The 19,055-nt window shown below is 40.6% G+C and overlaps 1 protein-coding gene across 4 annotated transcripts in view; it reads left to right on the top strand.

Annotated features, from left to right (window-relative positions):
- actn3b (actinin alpha 3b) overlaps positions 1 to 19,055 on the top strand; it is a 35,401-nt gene that overhangs the window by 8,947 nt on the left and 7,399 nt on the right. For 3 of the 4 annotated variants that reach the window (XM_037112020.1, XM_037112023.1, XM_037112022.1), the window contains exons 2-10: positions 12,620 to 12,734; positions 13,170 to 13,289; positions 13,965 to 14,051; positions 15,651 to 15,738; positions 15,991 to 16,069; positions 16,753 to 16,834; positions 17,294 to 17,379; positions 17,557 to 17,649; positions 18,573 to 18,803. In XM_037112020.1, coding sequence (XP_036967915.1) covers positions 12,620 to 12,734; positions 13,170 to 13,289; positions 13,965 to 14,051; positions 15,651 to 15,738; positions 15,991 to 16,069; positions 16,753 to 16,834; positions 17,294 to 17,379; positions 17,557 to 17,649; positions 18,573 to 18,803 — 981 coding nt within the window. Of the gene's footprint in view, positions 1 to 12,619; positions 12,735 to 13,169; positions 13,290 to 13,964; positions 14,052 to 15,650; positions 15,739 to 15,990; positions 16,070 to 16,752; positions 16,835 to 17,293; positions 17,380 to 17,556; positions 17,650 to 18,572; positions 18,804 to 19,055 lie in introns of those variants that run through there. The other variant, XM_037112024.1, reaches the window with a different exon arrangement.

Genomic DNA, 19,055 nt, shown 5'->3' with positions numbered 1-19,055 from the left:
TGTCTTCATAACTGCACTATTGGACTGTGATGTTTCTTTTTATGGAAAGCCTTCTGGCACACACCCCTTTAGAAAGCCAGGTGATGTTGTATAAAGAACATCAAAGCTGATGTGGGCAGTTGGTTGAGATGCATTCATGAGCGAAATAGGGGACTCTCAACTGGGAGGCTGGTGTTCTGCCAAACAGAATGTTGACTGATTATTTTTTAGATTTACAGGTAGTTGAATTTTAACATTTACTGTTTAGGTAAATTTAGTTTTCACAGTTTTTCAGTTTGGTTAGGTTAAGAGTAACAAACTACTCGGTCATGTGTAGGAAAAGATAATGGTTTGGGTTAAACGGAACCATTGAGCTGAACTCAGGTGAAAATAGACCCTTTCATGCTTACATAGAGGAGTACTAACCAGTCGTAGCAAAAGCAGGGAAGGAGTAATCAAAACTGTCTATGGGAAAACAAATGATGCCCAGTGTAGTCTCACAGAGCTGTCCTGTTAGCTAGTCACAGTGAACAAGCAAGTCCAACAACCATATGAAGAATTGTCCCTCCTATCATGTGCAACCATAATCTCTCTAATCCATCAACACCACCAGACAATTTGAAATCATCTGCCCCACACAACATCCTTTGTGAACTGAAATGACATCAAATGAAAGAAACAAAATGGCACTTAATTCCCAGTGACATCGACAAGTAGAGCGTTGTTTTCTTGAAATAATTGCCTTCACTGCCCTGTCTTTCCTGTTCATTTTTCTTCTTGGCGTCGATAAATCCACAAATCTGACACCGCGTTCCTGCTCTGTGATTCCTGTCAGCATTTCTGATGCTTCTGAACAGTGAACACCTGCGCGCGCGCACACACACACACACACACACACACACACACACACACTCTGCTGGAGGAGCTTATTATGAAGTTTTGGCCAGTATTTCTGGCAGGCATCATCATTCTGGTAGCACATCAACCTGGAGCCGTGTGGCAGTGGAACACAATGTAAGGCAGCATAATGGAGCGGAGCAGGACACAATGTTTCCCCGCGCTGAGCCGAAGCAATTAATATGACGACGCAGACAGATGGCTGTGTCAAAACAAGTGATTGACTGAACCAGGTTAGCCATCCGTTCCCTGGTGTTGTTCAGCTGTGGACAGAAAATAAGTGGAGTATCTGGGTTGTAGATGATGTGCAGGCACAGGTCGTTTTGTTTCTGTGTAACCTTGTTTCTCGCAGCACACTGACTTCTTCGTGTGCCTGCCTGTGTGATGTGAATCAAAATCGGGTGTCTTCATAGAGCTGTTCTCATTGAAATGCTGTAGGCGTTTTTGTCTTAGCATGGGGATATCTTATGTGTAAACACAGCGAGACATATATTACAGCCAGAAGCTTAATATTCTGTTGTGTTTGTACAAAACGTATCCTTAAATCTTTAAAACATTAGCTTTGTTCTTGCTTCGTTTGTGGGTAGAGGGCTGTTGTCTTTCATCACCTGCTCCACCTGTTCTCCCACCAGCTAAAATCCCCTGTGCCTACAGTATATCTCACTGGCATCTGGCACAGGGTTGATACACACTCACTCACATACTTTGACTAGAAGAGGCGTCCTAGGCCTTTTATCCTCTAAACACAGACATAAATCCATGGGTTTGGACTCGGGCCTTGTGTTGGAGGCCAGCGTTGGCCCCGTTGTCAGCAGGGTCTCTGGGATATTAGCCTGTTAATCCTTCACAGAGTCGAGGTGGAAGGCAAGGCTGATAAATTGATGTTGGGGAGTGATTCAGTTACAGTTCTATCTGCTGAAAATGTAACATAAAACTGCTGTTCACTAAATATTCAGCAAGCTTTTGATTTAATACAACAAAGCTTCCCTCTATATTATGTGAATATAGAAGACCATTTGGGTGACTTTCCCTTTGCTGGATTTCCTGCAACACAGTTCCTTTGATAATGCCTCCGATTGGTGCAAATTGAGTCATACATGTAGATCAGTCAGGTTACTTTGATGCAATGCTTGTGCAGTACGGCAGTTTTAATTTAGCTGATGACCTTTTGGATGAGCTTCTTCCTGTTGATAGCGAAGTGGATCTCTTTCTGTATAGCGTCTCAAGTTTTTGCACCATTTTAAATGTGCACCTGTTTGCAGGGACTGTACTTCTGCAACTGAAGCTTATTTTCATTTTCTGTGAACCGTTTGATTGTTTTGTGGATTAATTGGATTATTTGTTTGGTCATGTCAGGAAATTGTGAACAAATGTTGATCAATGTTTCCTGAAGCCCAAACTTCAACATCTTGTTTTGTCCACAACCCAAAGATATTCCATTTACTGTAAAGAAAGTAGAAGAAACCAGTGAAGACTGACATTTAGGAAGCTAGAAACATCTTCTTGAAAATTGCCCAAACCAACTGATTAATCCGTTATCAAAGTGCTTGGTGACTAATTTAACAGTTAAAAACAAATTGATAAATCGATGCAGCTATCGTTGTGAGTATGCCAACCAAAAACTGAGTTTCCTCTTCTAGGTTGTTTTAATGTACATTTTTAGAGGCACAAAGAGGTAGAGCTAAATTTTGTTTCCTATATATCCCTGAAAAGTCAGGACAGAAAAATTGTATCCAACACAGAAAGGTCTTTTCCCAGACCTCCTGTGTTTATCATCTGGCAAATGATTTCTTCTCCAACAAACCACTGACTTTTGTTGAATAACTTTAGAAAACCACAGTGTATTCATGTCAACAGTCTCCTTGTAAGATAAAAGTTACATTTTGACAGACATGGGCCTAAAAATGTGTAGAATTATAATGATTTAAGTTTGTAAGACCACAGATTTGAAAATAATGAAGACTAATAGACTTGGATGTGACATCACTGAATCTATTTCCAGAGTATAACAGGAAGTTGGTCGGAAGTTACCCACACAGTTCTTTGCCATGTGTGTAATAGTTGTTGAGACGCTATGAGGGGATTAGAGGTGAGTCTGCGGGGCAGCAGAGTTCAGGTTGGCCTGTTAGAGGTGTGTGATGAGACGGGCGGGGGTAAACACTTGGCTCTTATGTCATTTTCCCAAATCATCCATGTGGCACCCAAGTTCAGGGCTTCAGGTCTGATTGAGGTGGGTATTTAAAGCCCACACGGGGAAGAAGAGAAGGAGTTGGGAGGGGAGGGGATCCTAAATGTCTGCTCCACCTGTTGTGTGTTGTAACTCCTCTCCCCTCTCCCTCCACGATGGTCCTGTCACTTTATCGGCTGTTAAAACTCAGTGGAGGAACTCAGGGCGATTGTTGTTTACAAGAGACCCCTGACGCGAGAAAGTGAAGTCACTACGACAAACAAACATGATTTATGAGTGATACCAATGATGTTGTTGAGTTGGTTTGACCGCAGAAAACAGTTGTGTGCGTGTGGATAGGGTATCGAACCTCAAAGCTTTTTTGGTGTCAATTTTAAGAATTAAAGGCAGGCATCAAATGTCTGGTCAAGTAATCTTGTTTACTTATTCTTTGATCCGATGGTTCCTGAGTTGTGTTTTTTAATATGTATGTATTGTATTATGAATGTGTTACTCGTGAACTCTCATATCGCCTTTGTGTGTTTATAGAAAACGTGACCAGGTTGGGTCCACCAGTATAAAATTCAGCACTACAAATTCCCTACCTACCTACCTACTGCTTTTGTCATCTAAAAAATCACACACCCAGCCAACTTTTCAGTTTCCTGCTGTTTTTCTGTTTGTTGCCACTTGCTCTGACGTGACAAGTGTTGATGTGAGTGTTGTTTGTCCACTCAGAGATGATAGGGCGGCTGTATGAATCTGTCACAAGTGTTATGGTTGAGGACTTGCATAAGTGCTGCTGTCAAAGTGTTGGTTTTCCAAACAGTTCTGATGTGTGCAAAATTGAGAAAAATGTTAACATGTCAGCGGTTCTTGAAAGTATTTTTTTTTTCTAATATGAAACGTTCATGGCATCTGTGATTGAGTATTGTTGACACATCCTTTTTGGAAAAAAACAAACCTCACATGTATCAATGTTAGCTTTCCTTTAATGTGTTTGATATGTTTTTAAGTTTTAATGATGTGAGGAGCACTGCAGCGGAGCAGTTTCCCTCCATCAGCCCTGACAGATGAGCAAATTATGCTCTTTTCCTCCGCTCTGTTATCTGCTGACAGATGAACACAGCCTGCTACATTTCTTACACTGCCTGTTAACTCTCACTTCACAGTGTCCTGCTGTGACTTTCAGAGGGGTTTCCTCTCAGCTGACAATGAAAATGACCCTAAAAGAATGAGGCAATTTGTAGAATTATGTATATACATTTTGAAAGGAAAGTGTCTGTAGAGGATGGTTGTATTATTTACAGAGTAACTATGTCCCGCTAGCTTTTAGAAACATGAAAAATATAGATAATGGTGCATATGAGAGTCATGGAAATGTCTGTTTTCATTTAGGATTTGGATATCTCATTTTGGAGCAAAATTGCTTAAAAATCCAATAACTGAGATGAGCAGGCATTGCAGTAAAGGGTAACTGGAGCCCTTTGTGTTTTGTGTCTGTGTTTTTAATAACGACTGACCTGTGGTTTGTTGACAGTGAGAGCTGCAGTCTTGTTTAATGTGGGGGAAGGGTGCACATTTCCATCTCTGTGCAAGCACTTATTACTTACTGACAGGTGGACTGAGGCGGCTGTGGTCCAAAATCATGCTGCTATTAATATAAGTGGTCTCAGGTTTTGGCTTTTTTAGCATAATTATTAGATTATTTGGAATTTTTGTGTGTATACTGGGTTGAAAGTAGGTTTATAGCCTCATATGCATTATTTATGCTTGTTGCAGTAATTGTGAAAATGGTAAGATTCTACAGCCTTGTTTTTCCACTACCAACCAATCTGCCTTTTGAAAGCATTTATCTTTGTAATTGGATTTGGTCCATGTTTAATTGCGTGTGTCCTCATGCATCACAAGTACAGTGACCTTATAATAGCAGCACATAAAGACACTCTGCTCTTTTGTTTACGAGTGCACGTGAGCTGGCTGTGATTTGTTTATGTGGTATGTGTGTGTGAGACGGTCCAGGACGTGACTTGTGAACAGGTGTGTGACAAAGGTAGCTGTAGTAGACAGGTGTGAATGGAGTCAGTCATGTCAACCTTGCAGGCACTTGACTATTTTTACAGTGGCAGTGACACATAAATACCTGCGTTATATTGAGATGAGGCACACGTACTGTGTATATATATATATATATATATATATACTGGATGTATGTTGTATTAGGAAGGAGCTATAAAAAATCTGATATTGATATATTTGCTGAGAAACACTTTAATCCCTCAAATGTTGTTACCAAAAATGATATGTTTGTTTTACAATGAACTTTACTGCTTAAACTACTTCAGTGCACTGAAACAATAAGCCCAAATGGGAATCTAATAATTATAAATCACCCAATAAAGTTCATATATACCCATGCAAGACTACATTGTTCGAGCTCCATCTAAAAGAATGAGTTTACAGGCTCCATCACAAAAAACAGAAGAACAAGAAGAGGAGAATGCAATAGAACGTCTCTTTGTGTAACTTAAGTACCACGGCATGACTTTTATTTAAACGAACTGCACTGGAAAGAATGGGGTTATGGTCTTAATGTTTAAAGCGCCAATAAACGTGTTGTGTTATAGTCTATCATGGGCTCACAAGATGACCCTCTAAGATACTTAATTCAGATGATATAGGCTTCATAAAACAAACAAGTATAGATTTTTTTTAAAAGTGAATTTGTGCCCTCTGTGCTTCAGAGTTGGCCCTTTTTTTTTTAAAGCCCTGCTTATTGTCTTTTGTATCGTGGACCTTGTGCAATAGCTTTGTGTCAACTGGTAATAAAAAGCACCAAATCTTGAAACACGAGTGCATAAAGCTTCTGCGGCGATAACAGGGAACTGTGGATGGGTGAGTGCAGGCAGTGTTTGTAAGCCAGATCAGTATGCACGTTTTCATTCCAGACAAACACTTCACCAGCATATTTCCCTAATTAGATCATCCATCCCTGATTGAAGGTGCTAATTAGGCAAATCAGCTGCTGAAGACTTCTGCAATTAAATCAGCACACTCCTTTAAGACTGGTCACCAGTGAGAGGAAATTGCAAGAAAGAGGTTAGGTGTAAATTAAAACCGTCCTGCAGGTTTACGTAATTATCCAGAAGTGTAAGGCCTGATGTTTAATTTCTGGGTCAAAGGACGGTCTGAGAAACTGAGCCCTGTACGTGTAAAGAGCACCTTGACATAGCGCTCACTCCAGGCTGATAATCAGGTCAGACACAGATGAACTGTGTGTGTGCATGTGAACTGTGTGTGTGTGTGTGTAATGTGTTGGACCGGCACCACAGAGGGTGGCTGGTACATAACTTCTAACTAACGTAGCAGCATGACTGTGATGGTCAACAGCAGGAGGCCATTTTGTATCCACACACTGTGATGAGACTTGTGTTTCAGGTGAACACAGTGTATTCCCAGTTCAGACAGAAGCAATGTAGTCCTGAATTCATTAGTAAAGACTAATTTATAAAGAATTGACAAAAAATTGAACCAATTTTTATGAAAGCTAAACCTCACATGTTGTTTTTTTTTTAAGGATTGTAGTTTGTTTTATGACTTAATGTTCATCTTAAAGTTGTTTTTGCTTTTTATTTTTGCCTAGATGATCATCAGTGATTCCAAAGCAGCAACATTTTAGTTCATAGAAGATTCATTCATTGATTCAACCTTGATTTAGATATGAAGAATCATTGAGGGCATGCCCTGGTTTTCAGTGACACTAGAGTACAGAATACAAACAGTTTTGTCAAATAGTTATGCTTTGATTTAACAGTAATTTATTCAAGAGACTTAAGAAATGAACCCTTTTTTATTTTTGTTATTTCTGTTCTGTTGAAGACCACAGTGAATTATATTTGACCTCAATCGTTCGGCTGTGCTCTAGAACTCCAACAACAACTTTAAGAAAAAAGGTCAGAATTCTCTGATTCAAGAAGTTTAATATTTTCTGGTTTCCTCAGTGACATTCAGCTGAATGTCTTTGGGTTGTAGACAGTGCAAGATATTTGAGGATGTCATCTTACACTGATCAGCATTTTTCACCAGTTTCTGACATCCTATCGACTAAAAACTAATCGATTAGTCGAGTTGATAATTGATAGATTAATCGACACTTGAATGGGCTCGTTGCAGCCCTACTATATTCACTCTGACAGTGAATAACCATCAGGCAACATCTGCGTCAGATTACTATCATATTATCTTCCACTTTAAGATATTAGTTTCTGCTCTGACCAAACTACACCAAGGCTCTGCTGAGAGGAAATATGAGGTGCAGTTATTAAACAGGTCTCTTCAGAAATCGTTTCTTGCTCATGGCCTCCCCTCTGAGGCCAGCAGTGGGAACTCCAGGCTGAACTGTGGTTGCGTCAGCTCTGATGAACAGCCGAGCGAGCTGACATTATTAAGAGCTTCGAGCCGACTGGGAACGAGGGATGTGTGTGTCGGAACATGCGTGTATGTGCATGTCAGCTGTATTGGGGGTCAGCAGCCCCGATTCCTCTTGGTGGGGTGCATAGTTAAGACAGGCATTCAGCTGGGCTGCCATGACCTCATTTTACAAGAAGGACCTGTGTTAAAAAAAAAAAAAAAAAAAAAAGGCCGAGCTGAGCCAGGCCAGACCAACAGGTGTGGACAGACAGAGGAGAGAGGGGAGGAGGGAGGGGGACGATGCCAGGTTGGAGGGTGACTTCATGCAGTTGAGCTCTGTAGACAACCATTAAAACAAACCCGGGGGATGAGATAATAGAGCATTACACGCAGGGAAATAGAAATAATAGCTTAAGCCATCGCAGGTATGACAGATAATTGTTTTTTTTATCCTGCGGTGCTCATTTAATCTTTTCGGATTTAATGAATTCTGCTTCATGTCGGCTTTATTAGGTTAAGTGACTCCTTGATTTCAATTACCGCCCAGTTTAGTTTTCTAACAGCCCTCCTTTGATGTTGGCGACGTTTCACCCCTCTCGTCTTTCCCACACTTTCTCCAGTTATTATGTTATACGCCGTCATATTCTTCAATCCATTCCTTCCTCCTCCTCTTCTCTCCGTCTTGGACTCTTACAGTTCACCTCAGGAATCCTGCCTTCTCAGCTGTTCCTTGGTGTCCCATAGCAACCCGATTTAGCCCTCCTCCAACCTTCCTCAACTTTTCAGTCCCCCCCCTTCCTACCCAAATTAGCCCCCTCCCACCCACCCACCCCCTCCTCCCAGCTCTATTCGACTCCTCGGTCCTCCTGCCTATACCTTCTCCTCGTCTCCTCTCTGGCTTGGCCCAGTGGCCTGTGTGTGCTGGATTAGGAGCCTGTCTAAATTTGGTCATGCATGGCAAAGGAGACGAGCACCTGCTGGGACCCTGGCTGGTTGGACAGGCGGCCTCTTCTCCCCTCCAGACCCTTACATCAAATTACACCACAGCCTGGGCATTCCTGTCACTCCTCTCGCTTCTCCACTTGGCCACCTCTCTTTTTCTCTTTCTTTACAAGTGCCTCTCTTTGGCCTTTAAGTTCAGAAAATTAGTTTGAATCAAATTATGTACCAGTCGGGACAAAGTATTATTTTGTCTAAGTTCTTTGCAAATGTTGTTTGTTTTCCATCAGCCACTACCAGTTGTTAAAGTATTAGGATTCCACTAAAGTGCAAGTACCACTATTCAATAAAAAATGTTGTCACTAGTAAATTGGGCATTTACAAGTATCCGTAGTAATTTATATGTATATGGAATACTTGTCAGAAACTAATTACATGCGTCATAAGGGAATATTAAGCACAAAATGTCTCCATAGGATGTAGTGAATAGAAATGAAACATTTCCCATAGTTCTTCTGTAATTGTAGATACATGGCAGCTTTTCTTAATGCTTAATCCAGCGTCTTGAATGTAAAATATTTTCTGGTTTAATTAAGCCTGAATGCAAACAAAAAAGAAGCCCAGAGGACTTAGCCGCAAAATAACAACGCACTTTTTGAATCTTTCGAGTATTTCCCCTTGCTTAACCAGCCTGGGTTGAAACTTTTTGATGAAATAAGATTATCTCTGTGCTCGGCAGCTGAAATACAGATTGAATGGACCTATTAGCCTTTACAAACTAATAATAAAAGCATCAAAGGGCCAGAATGAGGTTGTTGAAGGCGAACACAGCTGCCTCTTGAATAGCTCTGGCTTTTATGTCAAAGTTGTTGAGAAATGAATGAGACATCTTTAACTAGTTTGTTTTGTCCAACAAACAACCCAAAACCACAAAAATATTCAGTTTTTCCCCACATAAAATAGATTTAAAAAATTGAGAAAATGGAACATGGTTATATTTTGGGTCTGATCAGCTTTCAATGAATCTATGAATCAACTTGACAAATAATAATTCCCGGTTTGAGTGCGTACGAAGATGTGTAGTGTTCCTTGAAAGTGTGCCCTCTGTTTCTGTATTTTCTGTCTTCTCACACTCTGGCATTTGTGTGGTTTCTCTCTTCCTTCCTTTCCTCCCCTCTCTCTGTCACCATCTCCTCTCTGTCTCTGCCGCTTCGCCTCTCTGTCCACCCATGTAGAGCTCCAGTCATGCTTGAGTGTGAGGCGATAGACATGAATACAAGCTTACACCCACGTACTGTACAAGGACATGTACATTTTGATTTCTAGATTGTTTAATGCGCTCCGCTGAAATGGAAAATTTATGCTCTCACCCTCTGTTTCATTGCTAATTTATACATCTCCCCCTCCTCTCTCTCTCTCTCTCTGCGTCTGTCTCTCCTCACTCCGCCTACACCATCATCTGTAGTTAGTTATTCAGCTCATGTACTTATTCTGCTTCTACACCCACACATCCTCCAAACCCTGGCAAAGTTTTGGCTCTACAGTTGCAGCCTGAACAGACACACACACTCACAAATCTGAATGCACACATATGAAGCTAAACGCCATGAAAGCCTCTCAAAATGCCATTCAGCGATTGATTGAATGGCCTGATGGAGCCAATTGAGTTGTCCCCGACGTGCACGGCCAGTGCCATTAGGCAATTTTCCAGACAGACCGAAAGCAAGCACTCAACCGCTGAGAGCCATTTACATCACCGTCTGCTCTCAGCCCATTACGCACAGCAGCATCACCAAATGAGCAGTTTGGTTTCATAAACCAGAGATCAGGCTTTTGAAAGACGCAGCACCAAGCCTTGCAACATGCCTGACACAACAGAGAACTTGGACCAAAAATAAAGCTTCATAGCAGGTAGCCTCCTGGCTCACAGCTGTTACCCTTAATAGACTGATCTTCCTGACTTGAATGACCAACTCCAGCTTAAAGCATGGGGAGGATATACAATTCAGTGGTTTAAATTATATGTTGTACTTTTAGTGTCTAATGTCAACAGTGTTCAAACCCAGAGAAATCCACAAGTTTACTCAAGGTTCCAGGATGAGGAAATTGGTGATCGAGACCAAACTTAGATCACATTTGTGATTGAGTCACATCAGCAACCTAACTATAATGATCATCGGCTAACATTAGCTTTGTGTATTACTGCTACAGTCAGGTTCTTAAATAGGAGTGAAGATGAAGCCACTTTTTGATCCCAAAAGTATTCTCTGAGCTCTCCTCCCGTCAGTAAATTGCTCTGGATCAGAGCAGAATCCGATGTGACACCAGGTGTTTATTCTCCAGAGGGTCTGGTTCTGCACCCGGTGCTCTAGCTGAATTTGAGTAGTTGAGCAGCAGCTCAAATGCCTCAAATCCCTTTTTTTTTTGTTTGTTTGTTTTTTTTTTGTTTTTTTTTTTAAGAGAGAGAGAGACCCCCAGTGGCAGAAATGACATATTGTTTGGATGGTGCAGATGTGAACACACAGTACAAAAGTATTGTTTGTCTGTCAAATACCTAATTAGTACAATGGCAAAAGAGAAAATGAAAAAAAACAAAATAATTAAAAATAACTTGGGAGGAGGTCGTGATTCACAGCATTAATGAGACCCAGTAATCTGTTGTCTCCCAGGCAGAACACCAAGTATAGAGGCATGTTTGGTCACATGGATGGTTGAGTGTAGTGGCACTGCAGCGCCAAAATCAGAGGCTGCTGTTCTGTCAACAGATCTATCCTGCTGCCTGCTTATTGCTGCAGGGATTTAATGAACTGAAGCTGAAGCTTTTTATACAGAACGAAGCAGCACTCTCTTTTTATGAGATCAATCCAGACAGCTTCACTGGCAGTCCTGCTTTAAACCACACTGAAATGTATCTTTAACGGTACTACAAATATTTCAGCTAGGTGAAGAAGGTTTGATTAAAAGTGTTCTTTAACTTGTGATGTCTCATTACAAACTGGTGAACTGAGACACATGATTTCCACCAAAATACCAACAACTCTGTTCATTTGAATACACCTCCCACCTGTTTCTGCCTTTCCTTCCACCTGTGCAGCAAAAAACCCAAACAGACAGGGAAAGTGAATTTCAAGGTCATAAGTGGTGTTGGTGTTTTATTTCAACTCCAGAAGTAAGCTGATGACCTGAGGTGATACAGAGGTGTGTTGGAGTCAGTGTCAGTCTGAGGAGAAAGGGAGAGGGATGATGACAGGTCTATTATCAGCCCTTACTAATAGCCCATTGAGTAATTAAATGAGAAAACCAAACTCGCCCCATGAGAAATGTTTGAAATGCTTCTCTCTCACCAAAATAACCCATGTTAGCTATTGCATACAAATGGCAACCAGCAGGCCAAGTGACTTTCAGAACGCTTCAACATAATTAATATTGCTGCCATTATCACTAATGATTTTCAAGTAAACACATTAGAGGAGCACTCAAAGTTAATTTCAGTTTATTACTGATAAATGTGTTTAGTTTTTTGATTAATTAGTTGTCAAGTCTTCAAAATGATGAAACATGGTTAAAAATGTCGATCAAATGTTCCGATGTTCCGAGTGTAAGTATATTACATTTAAAGTGATATAAAACAGGGAAAAGTGCCATATTGAGAAGTGAGAAATGGGAAGTATGTGTCACTCAGCAGGGCTGCAGACTAACTTCACACTGATGGCAAATACATTTTCTATCAATCAGCTATTCCATTTCTCAAGTTATTGTTTCTGAATTACATACAGTCAATGTCAAACTCCTGACAGTATCCTGTATCTGATGTGAATACCGGTTGTTACATTATTACTGTATTAGTTTGCAAACTAAATAATGAAACGTGTATATAATCCATATGAAATATACAAATAAACCAGATGACAGTTTCAACTTGTTTCAGGGCTGTTGCGTCAACAGTGGCCATCAAATTGACATAAATGTCTCACTGTGTCTCACCGCCAGCGGCTGCAGCAGTAGCAAGGTCACAGATTGAAGTGGACAGTTCAGGCCTTGCTAAGCAGTTTCGACCCCGCTCTCCAAAGGGAAACATCAAGCTGTGTTATGAGTTTGTGTGCGTGTGTTTGTGTGTGTGTGGCAGGTAAAGTGATGGTGCTTGCTGTCGGTGTGTGTGAATGTATTTGTCACACAGTCAGATAGGTGACATACAGTGTAACCTCTCCTCTATCTCCTCTCTCTCAGACCTTCACAGCTTGGTGTAATTCCCACTTGAGGAAGGCTGGGACACAGATTGAGAACATTGAAGAGGATTTCAGAAATGGCCTCAAACTCATGCTGCTGCTGGAGGTCATATCAGGTGGATTTACACTCACACACACATTGTTGACTTACTGAGTGGTTGTGGATGATAAACTTTATTAATTCATGAAATGATGCTGTTGGAAAACTTCTTATTCTGTATATTTGTTTTATTTGAGTTAACAGAAAGTTAACAGGTACAAAACATCTTAAACATTATGCTTTAAAACCAGACAAACTGAGTGTGTATAGAATTATTCATTCATCAATTATATTTTAGCCAGTATTTTAACCAGAAGTCCTCTCAGTTATTTTAATGATTCACTCATTAGCTTTACTTCAGAGATTCAGAGTCTCACGTCGAACCAGTTCCAGGTGATATACAGTCATTTACTTTGTTCTGAGTTTATCCTAAACAATTAATGTATTTTGAACATAGTTGACTAATTGAATATGCGCATCGCCTGTGGTAAACTTTATCCTTGTCTTTCAGGTGAGAGGCTGCCCAAACCCGACAAAGGCAAGATGCGTTTCCACAAGATTGCCAACGTGAACAAAGCTCTGGACTTCATCTGCAGCAAGGGCGTGAAACTGGTGTCTATTGGTGCTGAGGGTGAGAGTCTTGCTTTGACTTACAACTTCCTGCTGTTATTATCCTCCCTCTGCTACCTATTGTTTTTTTTTTTTTTAATTAATATTCCAAGGTCACATAGTATTTGCATTTCTTGGAACTATTTCTGGGCACCAGATGGCTGGTGAAGTTCACGGCGTCAGGAGAATTCAGATGAGTTGGCCGTGACAGGAAAGTACACTACAGATCACCCAACTGGCAACAAATACGAGGAAATAGCTGCAATATAAGTGTTTTAATGTATGCTAAAATATTTTAATTTATATGCATAGTTGAATCTGTATTAAAAGCACTTTTTATGCCTTTTTTGTTCATTTAAATTTACGTCGGATACATAATTCAAACGATGCTCAACTGTGAGGTTAGACTGACTCGGTGGGATAAATAACTGAGCGGTCGCTTGTGCAGCATTCACAGCACTTCAAAAGCAGTTACCATGTTTTTGTGTGACTTTAATTCTCCTCACCCTAATCGCTGTCAAGGATCCTCTACAGTGTTCAGGCCGTTCGGAAATCAGTTTGTCTCAACAGCTTCAAAAGGCTTCAAATCAAACTTTTTCCAATAGCAGACACAGAGGTTGTAACCTTTAGAGCGTCACAAGAGGCCTGCTTCTTGTCTGTTGTTATCATGTGTTAATATGTGTGTTTGTGTTTACAGAAATTGTTGACGGTAATGTGAAGATGACTCTCGGTATGATCTGGACCATCATCCTGCGCTTCGCCATCCAGGACATCTCTGTGGAAGGTGTGTGTGTTTACATGAAACAAGTATATTAGTTTATCATTTAGCTGTTCATATGCAGTTAATATAGTTATTGTTGATGTCTGTCACCCGGTCAAATCTCACTTATTTGGGTCGGATAAGTCATGAAAGTCATACTAATCTTTATGGCTGAGTGCTGACAGCCTGAGGAAACAAGCTGCTCTGGTGGAGGCGATGGTGCCACAGAGTTAAAAAATCAACACATAATCAAAGTTCGGCATGGCAGCTTTAAAACAACATAAAGTGACATGTTTTGTTACTAGTCAGGCTATTTTCCCCCATTTCCAGTCTTAATGCTAAGCTAAGCTAGCAGGTAGCTGTTTGTAGCTCCATGTTTTGTAGCCAGAGATGAGTGGTATCGATTTTCTCATTCAACTCCTGGCAAGGAAAGCAACAGAAAGGTCGAAATATCCCTTTAAATGTTAGAACGACAGTTAAAACACAACAACATAAGAATTTTTGACAAACAGTATTGATGCTGCCTGACTCCAGTCATCACTTCTGTCATATGAGAACAACAAACTGTTTCAAATCTGTCTTTGTTGTGTCAGTCACAATCGTACACACTGATAAAGTGGAACAGAACCAGTTTCCCACTTGATATTTGTGCAGAACTCAAACTGAATACTTTGTTTTTTTTTAAGTGGCATAAAAGGCAGAAATTTCTCACGTCAGGGGTGAAAAGCACAAACATCACAGAGTGGTCTTCACACAAAAACACATTCAATTATACTTGCGCAGCACACGTCAGTCACGTGTGTGAGCATCGTGTTAGTCACGTTTCTTATAGTTCAATAAAACTAAAACTAGGTGAAGGCCTTGGTGTTTAAGTTTAAGACTGGGATGTTCACATAAATAAATAATAACGAACAAACCAACTCTGGAAACGTACTAAAACTAAACTAAATTGAAAATGAAAAATAAAAACTCTAACTCTGTTCTCCTGTCAGATTTCTCTGATGTATATTTGCTGCACTGTGTGATTAGTTTTGTCCTCGCGTGCAGTAAAGCTTCCTTTAGGATTCATCCAGTTGATCAAATCTCCTTGAACTTTATCTGCCCCTCATGTCGTTTCATCAAACCTCCATCTCGTCAGGCAGGTCGACTCCCAATAAATTGCTGTTTATAAAGACGCAGACCTTGTTCACCCAGTCCTTCCTCACACCTCTGACCCTCACCTTTCAAGTCATCTTCTTTTAACTCTCCTTTTATTGCTCCGGCTCTTCAATATCATCCGCTGTCGTAGCTTAACTTCCTTTGCCCATCAACCTCCTTCTAACCTCTCATAAAGTTTCACCGCTGCAGGAAATCTTTTAACCACCGGATGCACTTCAGAAGTGAACTCTGTTTACTATAAACAGAGCTATAAATCAGCTACAAACACAATTATCCACTTGTTTTCCTACCGTAGAATCTCTTTTAGGGGTTTCTTTACATGATTTATCCACTTCAGTCCACCTGTCAAAAACAATTATTCTGAAGGGACACTCCTTTTCTTTCTAATAATGCTTGAATAAAATAACGTGCTTTCTTTCATCTGTGCTACAATTTTTATCGTCTCCCTCCTTTACTTTTTTTCAGAGACCTCTGCTAAGGAAGGTCTGCTGCTGTGGTGCCAGAGGAAGACTGCCCCCTACAGGAATGTGAATGTGCAGAACTTCCACATCAGGTTGGTGTGAAATTTAAAAAAAACAAAACAAAAAAAACAAACCCTTACGCGTTTCACCAGGTTTTTTCCCATTCCTTTCCAAGTCTTCGTGTTCCCATTTAACATCTTCCTCATCCTGTTCATTACTCATCTTTTTACTTTTTTCTTGCCCTCATTTCCCCTCTTCTTCTTCGTCTTCTTCTTTTTCCTTCTCTTTTGTCTCATGAATCTTCACACCTTCCACTCTGGTTTCCCCCTCTTCTCGTGGCTCAGTTGGAAGGATGGCCTGGCTCTGTGTGCCCTCATCCACAGACACAGACCTGACCTCATTGACTACTCCAAACTGAGAAAGGTGCCCCGTCCTTCTGTCCTGTTATTTCTTTTCTTCTACCTCTGATGCGCTTCAGTTTCTCTTTTTGTACTGAATTATAATCAGGCTTCTTGAATCTGTCCAAGGAACTTATGTCTTTTATTTTAGTTCTTAGTTTTCAGGTGATAATCTGTGAGAATACTTTATTATGCTCTGCTTTGAACAGTGTGCCTATTGTCTTACAACCCAGTGAACACATAGTGTAGCATTGTCAAATTCTTTCTTAGATACAAAAGCTCATATTTGCAGTACTATTAAGTAATATACCCGTGTGGGATTTTAAAAGTAGATGTCAGCACCAGCTCTTTTCGATTATATCTGATATTTTGCAGTGACTATTTAATTTACAAAAATAGAAGTCAAGTAATTGTTCCCTTTCACAGTAGTCCAAAAAGGAGAGCATACAAATCCTCCGTCCAAAACTTTTTGACAGGTGTTTGATGAAGAACAACGTAGGAAGGAAACAAAAAATGAGATCCACGCACTTGTTTGCCTGCCAAAGCCAACACTGCATTATAAAACTGATTTAAAACAGTGTATGAATCCCATCTCTGTTTCCTTCCTCTCTTCATGACACTGGCTGTTATTAAGATTCTCTTCGTCTTCTCTTTGTGGTTTTATGGTTATACATGTACGTGTCTGACAGTAACCGTGTCTCCCCACAGGACGACCCCATTGGTAACCTGAACACTGCCTTCGAGGTGGCTGAAAAGTTCCTGGACATCCCCAAAATGCTTGATGCTGAAGGTGAAACAAAACCCTGAAACAACAGCGTGTAAAAGCTCTACAGGGAACACAGCAATTATTTCCACTGCTGCACAGAACAATACATGATGGCAGATGGTGCAAGGACGAGAGATCCTTCTTACTTCAAATCCAACCATCTGCATTAAAAAATGAATGCATTTTAAATCATTTTAAGAGCGTCTGTTGAAGCACTGATGGTTCTGACCTCCAGAAATGTGTTTCTTTGTAGGCAGAATGGCTAAAATGACTCATAAATATAAAAGTATATCATCATGTGTTTAACTTTGTGCTGGCTAGTCATTTTATTTTCCATTGAGGAACATTTTACATTGGAAGACGTAGATATATTTTTAAAAATCCAACTTAACAAAGCTGCTGTATGAGATATGGAACCTTGAACGATAGATCACAAGGGATGGTTGTTTATTATATTTAATATTACATTATTTCCACCCACAGATATTGTGAACACACCCAAACCTGATGAGAAGGCCATCATGACCTACGTCTCCTGCTTCTACCACGCCTTTGCTGGTGCTGAACAGGTCAGATGATGTCTAGTTTTTATGTTGTGTTAATATTAAACAGTCAGCCTGTTATCAGCTTATAGAGCAGCTTATACATGAAACACCATCAACATGATGTAACAGCAACCCCTAATGAATAAATGTGAGATACACAACAGATTATAAATGTTTATAAATTGCAATTCCCCCCCTCAGGCTGAGACAGCTGCCAACCGTATCTGCAAGGTGCTGGCTGTCAACCAGGAGAATGAGAAACTGATGGAGGAGTACGAGAAGCTGGCCAGTGAGGTGAGAAACCGCTGCAACCAAACACTCCCACACTCAGTCTGTCCTGCATTGATCATCCTCCCCCGCAACAACACTTTAATGTTTAAACTCGCTGTTTCGCTCTAAACTTTCTGATCCTCCGGCTGACTTCACATGACACGGCTCTGAAATCAATGCAGGGAAATCAATAGTATGTACCAGTGAAAGTGTTGCAGTCACTGAAAAATAGCTGAGAGCGATAAACATTTAGAGCACACAGAAGTGATGACAGTACAGAGGGCTAGTGCAAATGTATAGCAGAATAATGCGTAAAAAACATGTTTACCTGTATAACACGTTTCCATTATATGATGCATGATAATGACCAGCGGCCATCACAAGTTTCCAGAGCCTCAGTATTTTGTCTTTAAACTTCAAAGTCATTGATTTTACAATTTTTAAAAACATACTAGAGCAGTATTTGTGAAGCTGTTTTATTGATCTGCATATCACTAAGAGAGATTGATAGAAGGTAAACTAAGGCAAACTAAGACAGGAAATATTGGGGGAAAAAAAGTCAAATAAAATTCAAGTGTAATTTTTTTTGCTGGTGTAGAGAAATGGTGTGGAAACAAAGAGACTAGGGATCAGGTGAACTTTATCAAATGTGAGTTTCTTAAAAGCTTCATACAGATGAAATGAACCCAAATCAAGACACGTTGCACGAAAGATGTAGACATGTACATTAAACCTTTGAAATCAGACTCTTAGTAGAATAAATGAGAGAGAATATAATGTGACCTATATTGCTCAGTGTAAAACTGGTGTTATAAAAGAAAACCTCTGGAAGAAGCAGGCTGTAAAATATCAAACACATTCCATATTTCTGGTTTGAAATGTTTACAACACTGTGTGAAACCATTTGCAGACAACATTAAGCCTTTTCATTTCTTTTCCTTCTGTAGCTGCTGGAATGGATCCGTCGCACCATCCCCTGGCTGGAGAACCGCGCGGCCGAGCAGACCATGCGCGCCATGCAGCAGAAGCTGGAGGATTTCCGTGACTACCGTCGCATCCACAAGCCGCCCCGCGTGCAGGAGAAGTGCCAGCTGGAAATCAACTTCAACACCCTGCAGACCAAGCTGAGGCTCAGCAACAGGCCCGCCTTCATGCCCTCCGAGGGCAAGATGGTGTCGGTGAGCAGGGCGGATTTTTACCGTGGCTTATTATTCTTGCTGCACGGCATCATTGTAGATTTTCAGGCTTTGACATCAGCTGGAGGATTACTTCCCCCTCCGTGTTGTTTTTTTTTCATCCCTTAAAGCTTGTCAAATCCTTTCAACCCACCTGCTTTGTGATCCAACGAAAATAAGACAGTTCGCATAACTACAGACCCAGTGTGCACAAAACGGCAGCAGTTTATAACGAACAAAGGTGGAAAGGATTGA

The sequence above is a fragment of the Acanthopagrus latus genome, chromosome 10 (genome assembly GCF_904848185.1).
Source record: "Acanthopagrus latus isolate v.2019 chromosome 10, fAcaLat1.1, whole genome shotgun sequence".
NCBI classification, from domain to species: Eukaryota; Metazoa; Chordata; class Actinopteri; order Spariformes; family Sparidae; genus Acanthopagrus; species Acanthopagrus latus.
The sequence above is the reverse complement of the archived record's forward strand: the minus strand, read 5'-3'. Positions and strand labels throughout refer to the sequence as shown.